Raw genomic sequence first — 22,160 nt, 5'->3', positions numbered from 1 at the left:
TTGTATGCTTTTGTTATTCTTCATATAAAATTGTATATAAATTTCGTACAGAAAATTATTTATTCTTTTGTTCCCATTAAAATATGTGATAAATAAGTTTTCTCCTTTCGTTTCATTAATCACTTTATGATTTTTAAATAAAATCTCATTTGGATAAAAACATTTCTTTGTATGTTTCTAGATTTCAAGATGACGAGCGTATTATTTATAAGAGTTTAATTAATATTTTATTTCTCGTAATTGTAAAACGTGATACGTAAATGAGAGTTAAATATTTAAAAGCATTTGATTTTTCTCTATGGAGTTAAAACTCTGTTACCCCCATTTTGAACTGTTTCGAATTCTTAAGTAGAATATAGAATTCTATTGTTGTCATTAGCATATGCAACTCGAATGAAATCATCTGGAAAATAATGAACACTTTGCACACATTATATTTTTAAAAAATTGTTATTCTTTTTCAGAATATGCGCCATGTTCGTTCCGAAAACAACAGCATTTTTAGCAGCTTTACTTTTTGTAGTTCATCCTATCCACACTGAAGCAGTAGGTATATTACAATAATATTATTTTAAATTAATGTCTTGTCACTAAGAAAGGAAAGACTTAATGACAGAATAATTATGGCAATAAAAAATTCTGCCTCAAAATAAAATATGTAAAATTATTTTATAATAAGTCTCTGATTTAATATGACTCTTAGAAGATACATAATAGCTAAAGTACAATGGTAATTAAAAGCAAAAATTAAGTTTTTTTTCAAAATATCTATAATTTGTAATGCAGTATATATTTAGATAATGTATTTCCTATCAATTATTCTTCTTCATGTAGTTTGTTTCAGGTACCGTGTGAGTATAAATTTCCATAATACTTATAGTATACTTCTAGACAATACTTATAGTAGATAGCTGAAAGCATATTGGTGTAAATTTTAATATTTATACAATCTATTTTCTGTAACTTTTTTTCCTATTATGTACTGTCTTAACTGACATATTTAGGTATTGCATTTTGTGTGAAGTTTATTTTTTGTGTCCTTTATTTCATCCTAAATGTTGTACATATGTTGTGTATCACTATTGTATATTCCAGCACACTGCTTTCCAGATGCAACTAGCTTTAGATGCTGGATAGTTTAACGATAGATACGCAGGAAATACTTCACCAAACGGAGAGTCATTCATCGATTTGAATGCATCAATGCACAAATTCTCTCCACAATTTCTTTTGAACGGTTGGTTGACCGCTCCTTTGAACGGGTGGTTCGCTCCTTGAGTCACGTTCTCTTCCCTCACAAAATGAGATATTGTATCATTCAAGCACACGAAAACGAATCAGAGCATTATTTGGTAAACATTTTTGATATTTGTTTCAGCGTTTGACAAAGGTAACGTTTTCCTTTAAATTTCTTCACATCAGTTTGGGTCTAAAGGGGACAGGAAATGTTTTATCCAAAATTCCATTGCTTTGTGCTGTTAAGCAGCAATTAATTTTAGGCATGTAAAAGATTTCAAAGATTTCGTATTTTGAGAAGGTGGGTGATTGCTAAGGTTTTGTCCACATTTTACGCTTTTAAAAGTCTTTCACGTCTTCGTTCAAGATAGATAAACATCAAGATTAAAGGGTTTAATCATATCCCATTTGTCACTCAATCTTAGATAACACATTGATAGCTTTTAGAGGCATTAGGTTGTTTTGAAGCAGGATAGGTGAAACATATGTAATGCCATCGTCAGAACTCGAACCTCGACATCTCGAATACGCGCCGAGTGTGCTACCGTTACACCATGAAGGTGTGCTACCGTTACACCATGAAGGCGTGCTGGAAAGAGGAAGAAAAGAAACCTTATATACTCCCCCTTTTAAAGAGTGACTGGGGATTAGGGCAACAATCGATTCTAATGGTTACGAATTAGTTTTCGCCACTCTTTTAGTTCGGGCGCCGCCCTCGCTGGAACTCAAAGCTGGACCTCTTGAATATGAGCTGAATATTCTACCGTTACACCTCAAAGGCATGCTAGAAAAAGAGAGAAAATGCCTTATAAGCTTCAACTCGGGTAATACAAACTGTTAAAATTTAGTGGAAATTATAGTCAGACAAATCGGTTGACATTGTCAACAAAATCCTTTCATTCACATATTTCTGCGAATACGTGAAAAAGATAAGGAGAAGATAAGAAAGCTAAGGATAAAAGAATAAGTTAAAAAAAATACATTATAGTTTCAATAAACAAAAAAAAAAAAAAAAAAAAAATCCTTTGACAATTTAATCGTTTTCCTGCCCTAAATTTTGTAATATTATATAATAAGCTTTAATCATCTTTGCTTCTTTCGTACATGATGAATCCCGTGTAAGTCTACGTCTACAACCTATTTATACCAATCGCTCTTGAACACAATATTTTCTCAACAATTACGCGTTATTTTCCATTTATAATTACGTTCCTTAAGTTGTTTCTATGAAAGATGGGACACATCGTATATTTTGTCGAATCTGAATCTTAAAGGGATCTCGAATGTCGAATCTTTCGAAGTTCAGATCTGTTTAAGCTTCCATATAAGGAAAAGAAGTTTACTTAAAGTTTTTATTTAAGGCAAATTTTAATTTTTTTAAAAAATAATTTTTAAATACAATTCTTAAAATGACACCTATATTTACTTAAAATACACTTATAATATCTAGGAAATTATGTACACAATTAAAACGTTTGAATTTTGAAATTCATTGTCTCAAAATAATATGATAAACATATTTATGTATCATTCAATTTTTACTTGTTTCAAGAATCAAGTTAAGTCAAATGCATAGGAAAGAGAATTATTTCAAGATTTAATACAGTAAAGTGTTACGAATGAAATGCTAAATTCTTTCCCAAAAATTATGAGTGTATGGTATTCAAGGCTGCTAAGTGGAAATATTAGCAACCTAGGTCCTCTGAAACTGTTACAATCGAACTTAATTTTTATGAACGCTTTTATTGAACGTCAGTATAGAACATCGAACTTAATTTTTCTTAATCTAAATAATTAATAGAATATTGTGCAATTAAAAGAATATAAAAAAAATCTGAAAGGTTTCAGATTTTAAATTACGTCCAAAGAGGCGTTTTTTAATGTTTTTTGTGTTACTTTTATTTATTAAATATCATGTTCTTCGCATGTAAACCATAAAACTCAGTTCAATAGCAATGTCGCAAAATTATTTTAAAATGAGCATATCTTTAGAATTTCCGATACACATTTCCACACGTTGGTTCCACACAGATACACAGTTCCACACGATAAAAAGTTTTTTTTTCCCTCAGATTGTTGCCATTGTTCGCTTTGAAATCCTTGAGTTTGTTTCTCTAAAATTTATTAAAGTTTTAGAAAATATGAAATCGATCATAAAACAAATTGCAAATTTCAAATTTGGTCTTCCACATGCCTATATTCGAAGGAAGATTACGTCATTCAAATTTGGATGGCTCTATGTACCGTTGTTTTATCACAATGCGAGAAATAGACATACATTTATTGCAGTGTAGGGTTTATATTTATTTTAACTAACATTTATTTTAAGTTTAAACTATCTTTCCTGTCAAGCCTTACTTTCCCCTGGAATTGCCAATGCCAGAGTATGTAAATTTTAGTAGAACGCGCAAGGATTCAAATTGTCAGCGAAAGTATTCTGAGTTAAATAGAAAGGAAACGAGTTCGAAAGTGTGCTTTCTTACTTCACGATCGTGGAGGTGGCTAGTTAGAAATCGAAGAACCACGCGTTTCGGCCTGTGTGTTTGCCTCGGCAGTTTGTTAATCTTTCAACGTAATATTCAGAAGTTTGCTGAACTATCAGCGGTATCTTAGAACGCGGTGAGGTTAGTTACGTTCAGAGAGCCTCGTAGTTAGTCACTTGTTACTATTCTTTTCTTAGTTTCTTATATTTATTTTACCGCCGGGTCGGCGTAGTTTGTGAGCGTCAAGAGCACGCATTTGTAACTTCTAAAGTTGAATAAAAAGGGATTTAAACCCTTCACAAGACTTTGGTCTCCTTTCCAGTTCTCAGCAGTCACCACTATTGTTGCGTGCTGGTTGGAAGCGCGCAACGTTACATTGGCGCCCGAACACTTGTCGAACTGAAATGGCCGAAAATTGGATGAAAGTTGCTGGACAACAACAAGAAATGGCAAGCCAATTGGAAGGATTTGGATACCTGGTCCAGACGATGAGAGCGTCAATTAAGCCAAACGTCAATTTCGACGGAAAACATTCGGTGGCGATATTTCTAGAAAGCCTCGACAATCACTTCCAGCTCTACCCTGTGCCTGAAAGACAAAAAGTTGCCATCGCCACATCTGCACTAAGAGGACAGGCCGCGCTATGGTGGAAGAATATAGGCAAATTTTTATTAGGGGAATTCGGAGGCCAGACGTATACATTTGAAAACTTCAAAAAATCGTTATTAAAGGCCTTCCCCATAGTGAAAGATCGAGCAAGACTAGAAGCCGAACTGTATAGTTTTTATCAACGGAATATAGAAGAGTTGACGGACTTTATTCTGCGAAACATTAAGCTGACGGATATGCTGTATGGGAAGAAACCCGACGCGGAGATTATTGAAATAATCTTACCAAGATTGTTACCTGCTGTTCAAGATTACTTTGAAATTAGAAACCCAAGCACATTGCAGGAGCTCTTCGAATTGGCGGTCAAGTTTCAAAATCGCAGAATAGCGGAAAAAGCTAGAGGGGCATCGTATTCTCAAAGTATCCGAAGGCAATCTTCAAATGAGCAGACCAGAAATGCAAACCTCTCCTATGGGAAAAAGAGCTATCAAGCTAACTCATGGAAGCTCGAAGGTCAAGGAGAAAAAGGAAATTTGAAAAAAACCGTCCGCGTACCCAGAAGGCAGAAGTTGAAAGAAAAGCTTTAAACGAGTAGAGGGGCCTGTGAAAGCGAGAGTCCAGACCCCGGAAGTTTTAAAAATCCCTCAAGAAGACACTTAAATACCGTCATCGTAGAGAACTCCCAGTTACCAATTATACAAGTCTTGGTTGGCGATGTACCAGTAGAAGCCCTCATCGATACAGGAGCAGAAGGTAATTTTATGAGTGATATTTTTTTAAGAAGAACTTTAATAGGATTCGATTATTTAAAAATGAAAACACAGAAATCATAGCAGCACAAGGACAAACTTGTCAATGTATCGGAAAACTATCTTTAAAGATACAGGTTCAAAACGAAAGCCTTAAAGTATTACTTTTTGTAGTAAAAAATTTGCAAAGTCCACTTATTTTAGGTATGGAGTTTTTAAAAACCGTAAAGGCCAAACTGAATTTTCAGGAAAGTTCTATCGTGCTGGATATGGATCGGAGGGTGGTGGAACCAGTGGAACAACCGCAAGTCGACCTTAGCCATTTGAATGACCATGAAAGCCAAGCCATCCAGCAAGTGGTGAGTACTTTTTCAAACTCGTTTTCAGAACGGCCTGGTAGTTGTCAAATAGTTACGCATGAGATACAGTTAACTGCCGACAAACCCTGTAGGACTAAACCTTATAGCTATGATAAACAGAAAGAGCAAATCATAGAAGAACATATTCAGGAAATGTTAAAGAACAAAATAATAACGCCCATAAATAGTGAGTACGCGAGTCCAGTCGTACTATGTAGGAAAAAGAAAGAGTTCCTCCTTCGGATAAAAGGGCTTGGAGGTTTGCTATCGATTACAGAACTCTGAATAGTATTACTAAATTCCCAGTTTACCCTTTGTCTGTTATAGAGGAAATTATGAAAAAGATTAAATCTACAAGATACATGACTACTTTGGACTTAATGTCTGGATACTATCAAATAGCTATGAGACCCGAAGACATACATAAAACCGCGTTTATCACAAAATCGGGCACTTATGCATTTTTACGCATGCCCTTTGGGTTATGTGGGGCCCCATCAACACTCCAGAGAGCTATGGACATTGTTCTAAAGCCTGTCCTAGGAAAATCGACTTTAATCTATTTAGATGATATAATTATAACGAGTAGAACATTGGAACAACATATTAAAGATCTAGAAGAAGTTTTTAAATTATTAAAAGAGGCCAGTCTTACAATTAACGCCTCAAAATGCAAGTTCGCAACTAAAGAACTTAAATATCTGGGTTATAAAATTTCGCAAAAGGTTATAGAAACTCAAAATTCAAAAATAAAAGCAATCAAGAATTTCCCACCTCCCAAAACGGCCAAGAAACTTTCTTCTTTCCTTGGGTTATGTTCTTGGTATCGGTCATTCATAAAAGATTTTGCTAATATTGTTGAACCCTTGTTAGTAATTAAAAGAAAGAAAAGTAAATTCACGTGGACAGCGGAAGCAGATACCGCATTTGAAAGATTAAAAGAAGCGCTTATTAATTCCCCTGTTTTGAAATTCCCGGAGGGGGACGAAAACCTGGAAATTGCAGCAGATGCTTCGGACTATGCTGTGGGTGCGGTTCTTATGCAAAATGGCCATCCTTTGGCATTTTTTTGTAAAACGTTGAATCATACACAAAGGAATGTTGGTAGACTTTACTCGGGGAAAAACCTAACTCCCAGGTTAATAAGATGGGCTTTAAAACTTCAAGACTATAATCTAATAATAAAATATAAACCGGGTAAGGAAAACAATGTAGCTGACGCTCTTTCTCGTATAAAACTGGACGATGAAGGCAATGAACTTAAATGCGCTGTGTTGACTTCAAAAATGTTAGATTCTAGAGATACAATTATTGCTGAATTGAAAGCTGATCCTGAATTTGGAAGTATCTATGCATATTTGAAAGACCCCGAAAGCTTTGAGCACAAAGTTATCGATGCGATAAGAAATAGAGCATAAAACTATGAAATAATAGATAATTTATTATTTTATACGAAAACAACAAACGAAAATCTCGAGTACAAACCAGTCATCCCAGCCTCGCTTCGATTAACCATTTTGAAGGAATTACACGACGCGAAAACAACGCGTCATTTAGGGGTCAGAAAGACTTTAAAAAGGTACGCGAGGCGGTATATTTCCAGCAATTATACAAAATAGTAACTGCGTATGTCAGGTCCTGCAATCAATGTCAATTAATAAATGATATTAATTACAGCCCGGCTGGGTACTTAAATATCATTCGCGATACATTTCCGAATGAAATTTTAGGCATAGATCTTCTTGGTCCTTTCCCCCAGAGTGAGTTAAATAAAAATCGTTTTCTTTTAGTAATTGTAGATCATTTTTCAAAATGGACAAAAATTGTTCCACTTAAACGCGCGTCAGCCAAAACAGTCGCAGATGCATTCTTACACAGATTCATTTTAAAATACAGTGCACCGATAAAAGTCATTAGCAATAACGGTAAACAATTCGTTAGTCAAATATTTGAAAACATATGCACTGGACTTGGCATACGCCATATCAAAATGGTTCCGTATAGACCACAGGCAAGCATAGCAGAAAGAGTTAATAAAAATATTGTAAAAATAATTCAAAGTTATGTTAGCACACATCACAAACGCTGGGATGGCTACATAAATGAGTTAGCTTATGCTTTAAGAACGGCAAATCACGATACTACGGGAAATCCCCAGCAGAATTATTTTTAGGACGAAAGTTAATTACGACATTAGATAAATTATTCTTTGTGCAACAAAGAGAGCAAGAATTTAAACAGAAAGACGGGCAAACACTTATTGACCAGGCTGTAAATTATTGCATTTAAAGCTAAGCTCGGAAATAAGCTATTAAAAGCTCGGATACGGCAAGAAATAGACAAAAGTTATATTATGATAGAAAACGCCGTGAAGCAGATTTTAAAGTTGGGGATAAAGTGTTGAAGCGGAAATTTTCTTTATCAAGTGCCCCAGACAATTTTACTGCAAAGTTAGCTCCAAAATTTGAAGGCCCCTATGTAATTCAGGAAATAAAGGGACTCGTATTGTACCTTAAGAACGAGAGTAAATCTGTAAAGCAAGTCCCGACCAGGTGAAAAAATATTATAATCAAAATGATTTTGAAATCCTTAAAAGTTTCTTGCAGGACTCAAGCGTCAATGAAGTGGAAGGTCAAGAAGTAACGTCACCCGCTCCACCACCCAAGAATCAGAGAACTGAAGAGAAACCTAGCCCTTCTACAAGTCATGCGACGGTAGAAGAAATGAAAACGTTCAGACTCCAGCATTTATGAAATACAAGAAAGCAACGCCGCCGCGTAAAGAAGCTTTGGTAAAGAGGAAAAAACCACTTAAAACGTATCGCAGTAGATATTCTGCGTCGAGGAAAACGCTTCCAGGGCCAGAAAGTCAGGTGCGAACAAGGCCGCCGTTCCCGAGAACGAAAAGACAGCAGGAGGAACGAAAAGACCACCACCAACAGAAGAAATTCAAGCATGATCCCAGACCGGAGGATTCTAAGACCAGCCGTCCAGGGGAAAAACGGAAAAGACAGCAACCCGACCACTACCACTCCAAGAGGCCAGCATGCAGAGCGCGAAAAAGTAAACGTAAAGTGGACGACACTCGGAGGACACTAAGGAGAAGACTGACTTCGATGAAACATATAACGTGAGAGCAGTTCTGCCAGAAAAGGATGTCGGAGTTCCAATCATCGAAAACTCAAAGATAAGTTAAAATCTTCTATTCTTTTGTTCCGAAATGTTATGCGTAAATACGAAGTTCTATGTTTTGACGAAAGTCAATGTGTCTCGGTTGAGACTTAGTTTTGTTTTACTTTATTTAGCTAAGGGGAAAGTATTATTTTCTTTAAGTATAAAATCTAAGAACAAGCAGTTTCTGTTGGTCGAAAGACTAATTCTGTTATGTTAAAGCCAAAATTTGGCCGAAGATAAAAATAACTTCGTATTCTTGTATTAATAAGAACTTTAATTTCAGTGCTGCCAGCTTGGCGAAGAATGAGTAAAGTAAAAATTTATTTTTCTCTTATTCATTTTATGGTAAATTGTAAAAATCATATGTATTAGAATTTTGTAAATATACGTAAATACTTGAAAGTTATGTAAAAGTAGAATTTAGTCTAGAAGCATAAAATTTTAGATGCTAAAAGTAAACGCTCAAAAGCAATGAATTCAAATTTAAGTATTAAACTGTAGATAAAATCATGCTTTAGAGCGAAAGCCTGCATGTCTAAAGATGAATGAGGAGAAACTTAGAATGAATGTGTTTTGTAGGGTTCTCCACCTACACTTGAATTTTAAGAATGTTAAAGTAGCTCATCGAGTTGTAGAATGTCGAGTAAGGTGTGTCTATTTGGTCGTTGAATTTTAACGAATCATTGTGGTTAGGGGAAGTGTTGCAATACTAAAACACGAATATTCCCGTTTGAGACCACACATGGTGGAGAGCCAGGGTAAAGTTAAATTCATTTTTGAATACTTGAATGAATGTGAATTAAGCAGTAACTAAGGAAAATAAATCGTTCAAAAAGAAAAACTTATTCAGTGTCAAGAAAGTGTAAATTATAATGTATTTAGAAAGATACTGATACTTACACTGGTGTGCAAAAATTAAGGACGAAGTCGAAAAATTAGCATATCAACTGAACGAAGAGGCAGAGCGGACAGAAAGACCAATCAGGAGATTAAGTAAGGTGATGTACGGTAGCACATGCGCAGATGTGCAGGTAGACGTAATGGGGGAGTGTCTCAGTAGTATAAAGCATGTTGTTGGTGTAAGATCAGTATTTCTGGCAAAGAGATTGCACGCCATATAGCAGTTAAAATCACACCGAGTTGCTGCCTCAGCGAGAAATGGCGAATAATCAATCTGTTAGACGACATCTGGATGCTTTTACCCGAGGTCGAATCATTGGGAAGTTGGAGGAAGGCCGCAGTGTGACACGTGTGGCTGCAGAGTTCGGAATTGCTCACAGCATCGTTTCACGACTTTGGAGACAATTTCAAACGACAGGAACAGCTATCCGGGGGTTTAGTAGTGGTCGTCCACGAGGAACCACACCCGCAGATGACTGGTATATTGCTTTACAGGCCAGAAGAAACAGGCGGCAGACAGCGAGAGAAATCGCTAGACACACGACACAGGCGACTGGACGACCGATATCGCGTTTTACCGTGGGCAGAAGACTGCACGGTGGTGGTCTGTTTGCACGACGCCCTGTACGGTGTGTACTTCTAACGCCTTCCCATCGGAGGAGGCGTTCTCTGTGGTGCCGGGAACACCGGAATTGGAAAGACAATGAATGGGGACGAGTACTCTTTGCAGATGAGAGCAGATTCAGTCTGAGTAGCGATTCTCATCGCATACTCATCTGGAGAGAGCGGGGAAGCCGCAATCATACCTCGAACATCATTGAAAGGGACAGGTATGGAGGTGGCGGTGTTCTCGTTTGGGGAGGCATCATGCTTGGTAGTCGTACAGACCTTCACATCTTCGACGCAGGTTCAGTCAACGGGAGCCGTTATTGTAACGAGATTCTTCTTCCATATGTGCGTCTTTTTAGAGGTAGTATGGGTCCACAGTTCCTTTTCATGGACGTCAATGCACCATATCATGGCACAGTAGCTGCCGAACAGCTCTTAGAGAGTGAGGATATTGAACGTATGGATTGGCCGGCACAATCTCCGGATCTCAATCCCATCGAGCATTTATGCGATTTTCTAGGCAGACTCTTGGCAGCTCGTACCTTACCACCAGTAACGATTCCGGACTTCGATTGGCGCTTCAAGACGAATGGGCAGCAATACCTCAACAACTCATTGACACCCTCATTCTCAGCATGGGCAGACGCTGTGAAACCTGCCTAGCAGTCAGGGGAGATCATATCCCTATTAAAGACCGGATGTTTCTTGCTGGACACCCATCATAGGGATGTTTCGGCCTTCAGTCGCATTGCGCTCCATGCTACTTTTTCAATAAAGCTTCTTTTTATACCTCTGATTTCTCTTTTAGTAAGTGTTGCTTACATTACTCATGTCCTTACGTATTGGGGATCTTACGGTATTAAATGTGTTGATTTGGAAAGCTTTTGTAGAAAGTTATATTGAAAAAACCGTCTCGTCCTTAATTTTTGCACACCAGTTTATTCCTTCCAGATGCTGGAAGGAAAAGAACAGATTGATTGCTAAAGTCCAGGAAAGGTTGCTGTTAGAAGAGAGAATTAAATAAGTATATACAGAAATTTATTCTACCTTTTGTAAAAAAACAGTTTTTTTTTATGTAAACGAGGCTCTTAAAATTTAGTTCAGAATTGTGGAAACTTTTCAACAGGTCTTTTCTAGGACCTGCTTCCAAGTTTACTAAATTCTGGCAGCGGCAAATGTAGGGTTTATATTTATTTTAACTAACATTTATTTTAAGTTTAAACTATCTTTCCTGTCAAGCCTTACTTTTCCCTGGAATTGCCAATGCCAGAGTATGTAAATTTTAGTAGAACGCGCAAGGATTTAAATTGTCAGCGGAAGTATTCTGAGTTAAATAGAAAGGAAACGAGTTCGAAAGTGTGCTTTCTTGCTTCACGAGCGTGGAGGTGGCTAGTTAGAAATCGAAGAACCACGCGTTTCGGCCTGTGTGTTTGCTCGGCAGTTTGTTAATCTTTCAACGTAATATTCAGAAGTTTGCTGAACTATCAGCGGTATTTTAGAACGCGGTGAGGTTAGTTACGTTTAGAGAGCCTCGTAGTTAGTCACTTGTTACTATTCTTTTCTTAGTTTCTTATTTTTATTTCACCGCCGGGTCGGCGTAGTTTGTGAGCGTGAAGAGCACGCATTTGCAACTTCTAAAGTTGAATAAAAAGGGATTTAAACCCTTCTCAAGACTTTGGTCTCCTTTCCAGTTCTCAGCAGTCACCACTATTGTTGCGTGCAGGTTGGAAGCGCGTAACGTTACAGCAGATTTTTCATTATTTAATTTCTTCAAATATAATGCAGGACTATAACATTTGGTGGCAACAGTTTGAAAAGTGAAACGGACATTTATAGTGATTCAACGCAAAATCTCAAAACGAAAAAATAGTCCTTCAGAGATAAAGCCGCTTTGGACTAACAATTAAAGATTTATTTCTTTGAAGATAAAAGTTACAGAATTTTTTTTTTACTGGCAGGTGCTAACCATTATAAGCTTTGGCCATTACTGAGGCCGGTAACTGTGAGGTGGGCCACCGCTGCCTTCTATGAAGGTAAAGAGTATTTACATCCATACATTCTCCGGGAGCCAGTGTCACTAACTACTCTTCCGTCTGGACAGCCAAGTTATAGAAATTCAAACATTTAAAAGAATTAGTTTCCACTTTATGCGGCGCGGATAGGCAAAAGCGATTGAAATTTTTAAAAATCAAAAATCTAGCAACTATGACTCAATTACCTCGCGTTGCCTAATATGATGTTAACAGAGACGAATCCACAGCGCAGCGTTAAAGAGTGCATTGAAGGAGTTTCAAAACAGCAAGGTCAGGTTGCCAGTTCTCTTTCCAAAATTTAAATTCTCGCTGAATGTTTAAAACTAACTTCATTTACATTCTCTGATGGAATAAAAAAACAGTACAAGGGTAGGAAAAATTCAATATAAGAAATATTGTTATTATTAAAATAAAGTTTACAAATAAAACTAATTGTTCAGGATTACAACGTTTAACGGTTTCGTGTTTCAGGATTCGAAAAACTGGAATGACAAAGACACAGCACAAAAATCTGAGTTTTCTTTTTGGGTTTCGCGGGATTCGATGATTCTTATCCCGTCCCTAATTCCTAATTTATTGAAAATTTTCTTAGAATTGAAACTCCTGTTTAAACATCCTCACTGTTTTACTGTATTCAAAAAGAATATTTTTGCCCATTTCTGATGTAGCATTACGGAAAAAAATTTGACATCGACGGAAACCTTTTTATCGATAAGAAAGAATCAGTATTCCGTTTCCTTGAAATGCTACATTTCAAGAAAGAATTTTTCTACCCAATGCAATGGAAAATATTCCGCTTCACAAAGCATTTTTTATCTCTTTTACGCAAAGTGTCTGTTCCAATGTTCGTTGTTCCAAAACCATTTTCCACTGCGGGAAGAAATACCTCCGCACATATACAGAGAAAAGAAATTGTTTTTTGTCACTTCCTCCCCAAGGAGCGAAAATACCGGTTCGTTGATACTTTAGTTACTATCTCTTTATATTTCTACCTTTAAGTGTATTAATCTGATGCCACGATTTTAAGCGATTACAGCGATTTTCCACGATTATAAACACAGCTAAAATATCGAAGAAAATTTTACGCGAGTTATGAGCGTAATGTATTTGTAAAAACCTTTTCTATCTGGTGAAAGAACGGATATTGTGGTACAATTAGCTTTCGATTAACTGGCGACTGATTAAGCGTGTTGCGAATTAAGCAGGCCGTCTAAACTTTAGCTTGTATATTTCAAAATAACAGAAAATAGATAGTAACAAAGCATCAGTGTATTTCAAAATAATAGAAAATAGATATAACAAAGCATCAGTGTATTTCAAAATAATAGAAAATAGATACAACAAAGCATCAGTGTAAAAGAAAACTTCTACCGAAAATACAAGAAATAAAGGCGAAATGAGTGGGCTGATAGCAGATGATGTTATAGTATTTGGGAGTTACCTTTTTTCCACAACAATACGTATTTTAATTCTACGTAGTCGGAAATATATAAACAATGCAAAACTCCCGTTAACAATGAATTATTTAATCATAAAAATAAGTCAAGTTTTTTTTGTCAAGTCTCGGATATATATGACCGTAATGCCCACATACATCTCAGATTTCATGTTTCCAACCACAAGAACTAAAGGACTCAGGCCAAACCATGAAAAACACCCTAACACTGTGTTGCTGCCACCACTAAACTTTACAGTAGGTATCCGCCAAATCCAGATGCATCCATCGTCCGATGGATTGCAGATTGCAAAGCGAGATTCATCACTCCAAAGAACATTTTTCCACATGTCCTCAGTTCATTAACGGTCAGCCTCAATATCTCCAATTCGATCAGCTTAACACATATCCCCCATCTCCATAATGAAAAAGTGATCTACACTGACGGTTCCAAAACACTTAATTGTACTGGCAGCGCTTTTTGCTTAGTGCAGGGAGGCAATATACTGTTCCTATGGAATTGCCAGCCTCAATATCTCTCCAGTTCGATCAGCTTAACACATATCCCCCCTCTCGATAATGAAAAAGCGATCTACACTGACGGTTTCAAAACACTTAATGGTACTGGCAGCGCTTTTTGCTTAGTGCTGTGAGGCAATGTACTGTTCCTATGGAATAGAAGGCTTGACAACAATAACACTATTTTCCAGGCTGAGCTTGTAGCTCTAAGGGCCGCAGTCGCTTATTCAAAACAGAACAACGTTGGAAAGCTCAAAATTCTCAGTGACTCAACTTCTAGTCTGCATGCCATTCAGAATTATCTGAACAGAAATCGCATCGTGCAAGCAATCCAATCAGAGCTCCTGGCACTCCCGGAAGAGAACAGGCCGGCTTTGTCATGGGTTCCGGCTCACGTCGGAATTTTCGGCAACGAAGAGGCAGACAAAGGCGCGAAACAAGCAGCAAATAACGTCTACAGAGAGGAGCGGCCGGAAAAATTACCGTACTCTTACCTTAAAAAAATGACGCTAAAGGAACTTATGGAGGTATGGCAGCAACGTTGAACTTATGAAACCACAGGACGAAGGGTCCATACTTTCTTCCCAAAGCTTTCATTGCTTCAGCGAGGCCTAGCAAATTACTTAACGCAGTTCTACTCAGGACACGGCCCTTTTCCGTCCTATCTTAAAAGATTCAATCTTACGGATACGGACATTTGCTCATGTGGAGAGATTGGCGATGCTGATCAGTACCTCTTTAGCTGCACAATGACAACCAGTTTACATCTAAAGAAACCACAGGAACAATTTCGTTCGAAATGGGCGGAGCTCCTTCCCAAGAAATTCCCTGATCTTAAAAAAATCAAGGACATAGTAAAATTCGGTCAAGAACATACCTCTTCCATGAATGGAAGTAGAACTTCAAGGGGAAACCATTGATTGAGTAGAGTTAGTATTCCTCTGACTTACACAAGCTCATACTCTCATAGAATAAAATAAGTGTTTTATTCAATGATAATCCTGAATGCAAGTGGGTACCAACCAACTATATTGAATTAAATTTAATAGAATTGTAGTTTCAACAACTATGGTATTATTTATATTGTGCTGTATCGTCTCGTATGTATCTGTATTTCAAAATGTAGGCAGTACCACTACTATGTACAACATCTGAATATTTGCAACAACTTTAATATAAGCACTTGTAGTTAAATTAGGCTTATGATACTGACTAGATCGAGTTTTAGTATTGTATTTACTGTTCAATCCCATAATAAATGTTCATTAAATTCTCATGTATGCATCTTTTTGGCACCTGAAGAATTTGTGCCGAACATAATAGTAAAGTAACTGTATGCACTAATAGAATTTTAAATGCAAAGTTGTATAGTCTTGTATATATCTGTACTGAAATAGAGAAGGTGGTATTACTGATCTGTATAGCATTTTAATAAGTTGCAATTACTCTATCTAAGTATTTGTAGGTTAATGAAGCTGATGTTACTACTAAGTTAGTTTTTTTTATTATTATATTTATTTGTGATGAATATAAATTTAGTAGAATAGTAATTGATTGTACTATAGCATCATAAATACTGTATAGCATAGTCTAATGTATCAGTATTGTAAAGAGGAAGTAGTATCACTGCTACGTACAGTATTTGTAAAAATTGTAATAATTGTAACTAAGTATTTGCAGGATAATGAAGTTAATATCACAATCTAGTTAGGGTTGGTATTGATATTACTATTCATTCCAGTATTCACTGTGTCTTGAAGTATATTGCATGCATCTTGTTTGTAAATGAATAATCTGTGTTGATCATATATTTAATAGAATGGTAACTGTATGTAATAATGTAATATAGCATCATAAAATACTGTGTTATTTAGTCCTGTATATATTACTGTTTTTTGTTTTTTAAAAGAAAAGGTAGTATTATTGCTATGTACAGCAATTGTATAGTAGTAATAATTGTATCTAAGTATTTGCAGGTTGATTTTTGTATTATATTCATTGTATATTCCATTATTAACTGTCTCTTGAACTCACTTGCATGTGTATGTATATATACTATATATATATACAGGGTGATTATAATTAAAGTTTAAGTTTCAAAACGCTATAAAAAAAGAACCACTCATGAAAATGACGTCAAATTTGAAAGGAATGTTATTGAAGAAGGCGGAAAGCGTATGGCAGAAGAAAAAATTTAGTTTCAAAAGTTAGCAACAGATGGCGCTGCAAGCGGAAGAAGACGTAAATTAAAATGTTAGTTAAATGCAACCGTGCAGTGCACGAGGAATTGCCCGAACATTGGACAGGCCTACGAGCACGGTGCTGAAAATTGTACGAAACATCCTGCAATGCTATCCGTACAAAATTGGCTATGTGCAGGATTTGCTTCCGTCTGACCAGACAGCTCGGGAGACGTTTGCGTTAGAATTCCTGGCTCGCATGGAAATGGATAATGAATGGCCGTGGAAAATTTTGTGGATAGATGAAGCCCATTTCTATCTGACAGGATACGTGAATACCCAGAATTGTCGAATACGGGCAACAGAAAATCCATTGGCAAAGCACCCCGTACCACTTCATCCTGAAAAGGTCACTGTATGGTGTGGCTTTACGGCATCATTCATCCTACAACCATATTTTTTCGAGCAGACGGGTGCTTCCGATCCTGTTACCGCAACCGTCACTGGTCAGAGGTATGCGTCTCTTTTGCGCAACCACGTGATTCCAGCTCTGCAACAGCATGGATGTGTGGATGAAATCATTTTTATGCAAGATGGCGCTCCTCCGCACATTGCACATCACGTGAAGCAGCTGCTGAGGCGCCATTTCGGAAATGCTCGAATTATCAGCCGTCATTTCCCTACAGCCTGGCCGTCCCGATCGCCTGATCTTACTCCGTGTGATTTCTGGCTGTGGGGATATCTGAAGGATGTTGTGTTCCGTGCTCCAATTGCAAATTAGCGGAATTAAAGGCACGCATTTCACAACACATTCTGAACATCACCCCATAGACACTGCGATCCGTTGTGGAACATGCTGTTTGTCGCTTTCAACTTGTTGCACACAATGGTGGACACCATACTGAACATGTTTTGCGCCAGTCTCGTGACAGTTCCGAACTTCTTTGATGTATGGTTCTTATGCGGTACGTCGCCGCAAAACTCATGAAACCGATTTGTCCCTTTCGATGTGATATGTACAGTCATGCAAATAAAATTATTCAACAATTCTAATTTGTCAATACGTTTTAATGTGTAACTTCCACCTTAGCCGTTGTTTTACGAATCATTTCTCGTCGTGTTTCGGCCGCTTACAGCGCCATCTGTGGCTAACTTTCAAAACTAAATTTTTTCTTCTGCCATACGCTTTCCGCCTTCTTCAATAACATTCCTTTCAAATTTCACATCATTTTCATCAGTGGTTCTTTTTTTATAGCGTTTTTAAACTTAAACTTTAATTATAATCACCCTGTATTTTTAATTTTTTTTTTTTTTTTTTTGGTATTTGAAGTATCTGAGCTGAATATAAGTTTAATAGAATGGTAAAAGTATGTACTAAAATATCACTGTGGTGTATAGTTCTCATGTAACTAATTGGTACTCTTGGTTTAAATTGCAACAACAGTATTCAAGTATTGATATGTTAAAGAAGTTAATAGTAATGGATAATAGGAACTTTGCTTATGGTATGTTGTAAATCTAACATAATTCTGCTATCTTACGGTAAGATGCATTTAGAGGTTTTTAGAATTAAAACTCTAAGTCCTATATATATAGCTATTTATAAAGTTCTTTTTGAAAAAAAAAAGAAAAAAAAAAAAAGATTTGGCTTAAAATTGACTGGTGTACCAATGTTTTCCTTGTATCCCTAAGATTCTCATGTTAAATTGTATGTAATCGTCTGAATAAGAAATGTCTTATAATTCTATATCTTAGATGTATGTTATGCAGACTGTTTTTTTTTTTTTTTTTTTTTTTTTTTTTTTTTTTTTTTTCTGAAAGCAGTAATTGTAACTTTGGTCACAGGAATTTTTATACTACTGTGTAAAATTGCATGTCTGAAATCAATATTAATGGCTGAAGTATGTCGCAAAGGACTGATTGTAAATAAGCTGTGATAAATGTATGACGTATGTATTAGAAGAAAAAATTGTAAATCCAGACTATGTATTGAAACCTGTTTCACACTGGCCTTGTTTGCCCATGTATCTCTTTGTTTTAAGTCTCAGTAATTGCCGTCTGACCTGCCACCCCACCTCGGTTGTGGTGGAACGGGTAGTAGATAGCTTCCGGAGGCAGACTCTTTAATCCGTGTAAGGCAGTCTGCTAAACTGCTAGGCAACGGAGCCCCTGTTCTCTGGTTTATAATAATAATAATAATAATAGTTCATTAACGGTCAGCTTTGCACCATTGCAATCGAATCTTCACATTCTGTGGAGTGAAATTCGGCTTATTAGCGCCTGCACGACAATGGAATTTCAAGTTTCTTAACTCTCAACGAATAGTCCTGCTGCTAGCACAAACGTCAGATTGCACAAATTGAAACGTTTGTGCTGCTAGCACAAACGTTTCAATTTTGTTTCGCTACCGTTTTCAGAGCTTTACGCTGTGTTCAATGATTTTTTTGGGCCTGCTACTTCGCTTTCTGCAGTTTTACGGCCTCAACGCTTTCACTTCACAGTTACATTACTCACAGTGGATTTTGCTTCTGTAGAATGCCCGAAATTTCTCGAACTGATTTCCCACAAACATGGCATCCCACTTTACTTTTACAATCAAAGTTACTTTGATTACTCATTGTCCTTTGATTTACTCATTGTCTCACAACGTAAGTGTGACTTGACAAATCACTACCAACACTTTTATAACTTAAGCATCAAATTACGTTATCTACCAGATCCACTTCTTTAGTGGGGGTATCCGGATATTTTTGGCCAGACAGTATACCAAACGTATATATATGTGTGTAAAATAGACCAAACGTATATATATGTGTGTGTGTAAAATAGGCCTGTACCTAGGCCAGTACTTTCCAGAACATTCGAGCTTATTACGTAACCGCTTCTATAAATAGAGAAATCGCGCCTTTTTGCGTCAGAAGCTCTTTTCTCCCTCTGTTGCTAAGATCTGTGCGGCGCTTCTCATTTTTCTTCCCTTTGTTAGAATAGTTATGTTGTCAACAGCCTAGATTTCATCGTATTTAGTTTGAAACACTATTTGATATGTAATTAGGAGAATTTCATTTAAAAGAAAGATTACCTGCCATTGGAATGGAATAAAGATGTGCAATTAAAAGCAAAATCCTTCTGCGTCATCATTCTGCTGCCTTAACACTCAGCCACAGCAATGCCCGGAATTTGATGCCAAGCTTCGTCATTCATGTCCACGACTGCTAAAATATCATATATATATATATATATATATATACTTAGCTTAAAAGTACTTACCCGTCATTTATTTTTACAGTCTTTGGGCGAAGTCATATATATATACAATTATAGAAGTGTTTTAAGCACTTCTATAATAGAATAGAATAATATATATATATATAGTATAAATATATATTTATCTTCTTTAATAGAAGTGCTTAAAACACTTCTATAATTGGAATACTCCCATACGACAAAAGGTCACTCACATACGACAAAAAGTGACCGGGATATTTAATTTCAAAATTTTGATGTCATTCCCAACTTGTCTCTAAGGATCGGTTAATTAAGTTAGAATAATTCGGAGAAATAAATTTAAATTGAAGTGCAACAAAACATTTGTAAAATTTAATAGGCAGTACAAAAAATCATGTGGTGTCCACACCAGATTTCTTTTTTAATCTGTGAGGGAAATTCTATATAGGTCTTGTTCGCCCACATATCATTTTAGTTATTTTATGTATATATATATATATATATATATATATATGTATATAATCTAAATACGGTAATTAAGAGTAAATTAATAGGCCCATAACTTGCGCTAAAACTGCAAAGTAATAAAAATATAATTTATCATTAGAAAACTTTTTAATACCATATCCAAGGAACCGAAATTCAATTAAAACAATAAATTATTATAATAAATAAATTTTATAAAGTATTTTAATTAGTATTTCGAATTAATATTTTTAGACTTCTGTGGCAGTAAAAACCATAAAAAAGTAAAAAGAGAATTTTTATTTTTACCTTTTTATGGTTTTCATGGTTAAATTTTTATTGTATGGCACTCAAACTTCATCTAATTTTATTTTTTCATAATGAGTATAAAAGTTTCCCAAATATAAGCATAGAAACCAGGAAATTGCAGTAAAATTTAGGTTTCGTTATTTGTCGAAAATTAATATTTCTTAAATTTGAAATTGCAAAAATATGAATATTTTCGTCATTTAAAACACTACTGTAATTTGAAGGATATGACAAGGGCCAAAGATTGCAAAAATAAAGGTCGTATAAGGATTTTTAAGCTGAGTAAGGCGGTATGTGTATTTTTATCTATATCTGTATATACAAATATACGTTTCGTGCCGATTGCAATAAAAAAGGAAGGTACACAAATATATGCTATAGCAGTCCCATATACAAAAGTTTAAAGTTCTGTGACTAATCGTTTATGATTTATGCGAGATATATACATACAGTCTTCATGGAAAAAATCCCTTTTTAAGCCATTTTACAATCTGTTTTGAAAAAGAAGTTCTTTATTCTGTCCGTATGCACAGATATTACGCAACAAACAAAACGTCCAAATGGATTCAGGAACTTTCAAAATAGATATTTCCGTTGAAATATGTCCCCCGAAATTTTCACTATTAGAATACTTCGTAAAAGGAAGTAAAAAGCGCAAAGATTTTGTACTAAAATTTTCGTTTAAACATTAACCTAAATTTAAAAACTGAGACACTGAACTTGATTGCCTCTTTTAAATTTTAAGTAAAGCTTTCTCTATATAAATGAACTTACCTTTGATTATTTTAAACTTTTCCAGTTTGATATTTAATTTCTCAGGTATAATAATTCGCTTAAATCTCTCTTTTTCACTATCCAATGGTTAGATAAAGCAGTGAATATCACGTGATCAAACAAACAAAATAATGAATAATCAAACAAAACCATGCGTTTTATATACAGTGATCTGCACTCATTTGAATTTATCTGAAATGACAAAAACATAGATGAAATTAGGGCAACAAAAATAGATATGTAAGAAGGCTAAATGCTTAATAAAATGAAAGCATCCCAGAGAGTAGAATTCTGCTAACAGTGACTTATGGTAGAATGAATGCGAGAATGCTTGTAATCTGTACTCAATTTTTGATGAAACAAAATTTTGATTTAAAAAAAAACTCTTAACAAATTTTACCTGATTGTTTTTCCCTCTATGTCTACGCAAATGAGCGTTCTAGCAAAAATACAATACATTTAGGAAACGTTTTAATTGACGTAGTGAATTAGTTAATAATTAAAGTTATTTAGCATTTTCTGTCCGCGCATTAGCGTTTTCGTTTTATAGTAGAGATAATTTTTTGTTTCTTATAAACAGTTTTTGCTTGATATACATTCTGATGCATTTCTTAGTAAATTTTAAATTAATGCGATTCGCATGTGTAAAGAGTTTATTTATACATAATTTTTCAAGTTCTGAGTTCCTTCCAACTTAAATGTATCTTCGTTTACTCTTCCAATATCGAGTAAGCTAGTTTATTTTGGTGGCGAATAGGGATAGATTATTAAAATTGTAGATAATTTTGTAGAGAAATAGAAAGAAAGAATATTTATAGAGAATTTTTTGGTGAGTGAAATGAAAACACGGTAAAGAAAAAAGTCATTGAGAGCAATAGCAGTTCCAGAATTTCAGGTCTAGAGCTTTCTAACTACTATTAGTGTTATAAACCCAATAGAACATGAATGAAAGTAACGGCACCATTGGCTTAAGGAATTAAATTTAAGGAAAACGTTATTGCAGGGTTATTTTGTAAAATGTTTTTTCTTAATTTCTATTTATTTCTTTGAAAATAATAAAAAATTACTTTAAAAATAGGTTTGCTAATTTTGCTAGTGGATG

General features: G+C 35.5%; 1 protein-coding gene across 1 annotated transcript in view; it reads left to right on the top strand.

Moving 5' to 3' along the window:
- The window catches only part of LOC118194407 (protein O-mannosyl-transferase Tmtc3-like), a 384,082-nt gene that overhangs the window by 199,161 nt on the left and 162,761 nt on the right, over positions 1-22,160 (top strand). Inside the window, exon 4 of the mRNA XM_085810972.1 lies at positions 465-546. Coding sequence (XP_085667098.1) covers positions 465-546 — 82 coding nt within the window. The remainder of the gene's footprint in view (positions 1-464; positions 547-22,160) is intronic.

Source organism: Stegodyphus dumicola, chromosome 2 (genome assembly GCF_044657685.1).
Source record: "Stegodyphus dumicola isolate Sdum_Otavi_A_Nest chromosome 2, ASM4465768v1".
Lineage (NCBI taxonomy): Eukaryota > Metazoa > Arthropoda > Arachnida > Araneae > Eresidae > Stegodyphus > Stegodyphus dumicola.
Note: the sequence above shows the minus strand (reverse complement) of the source record. Positions and strands in the feature narration are given on the sequence as shown.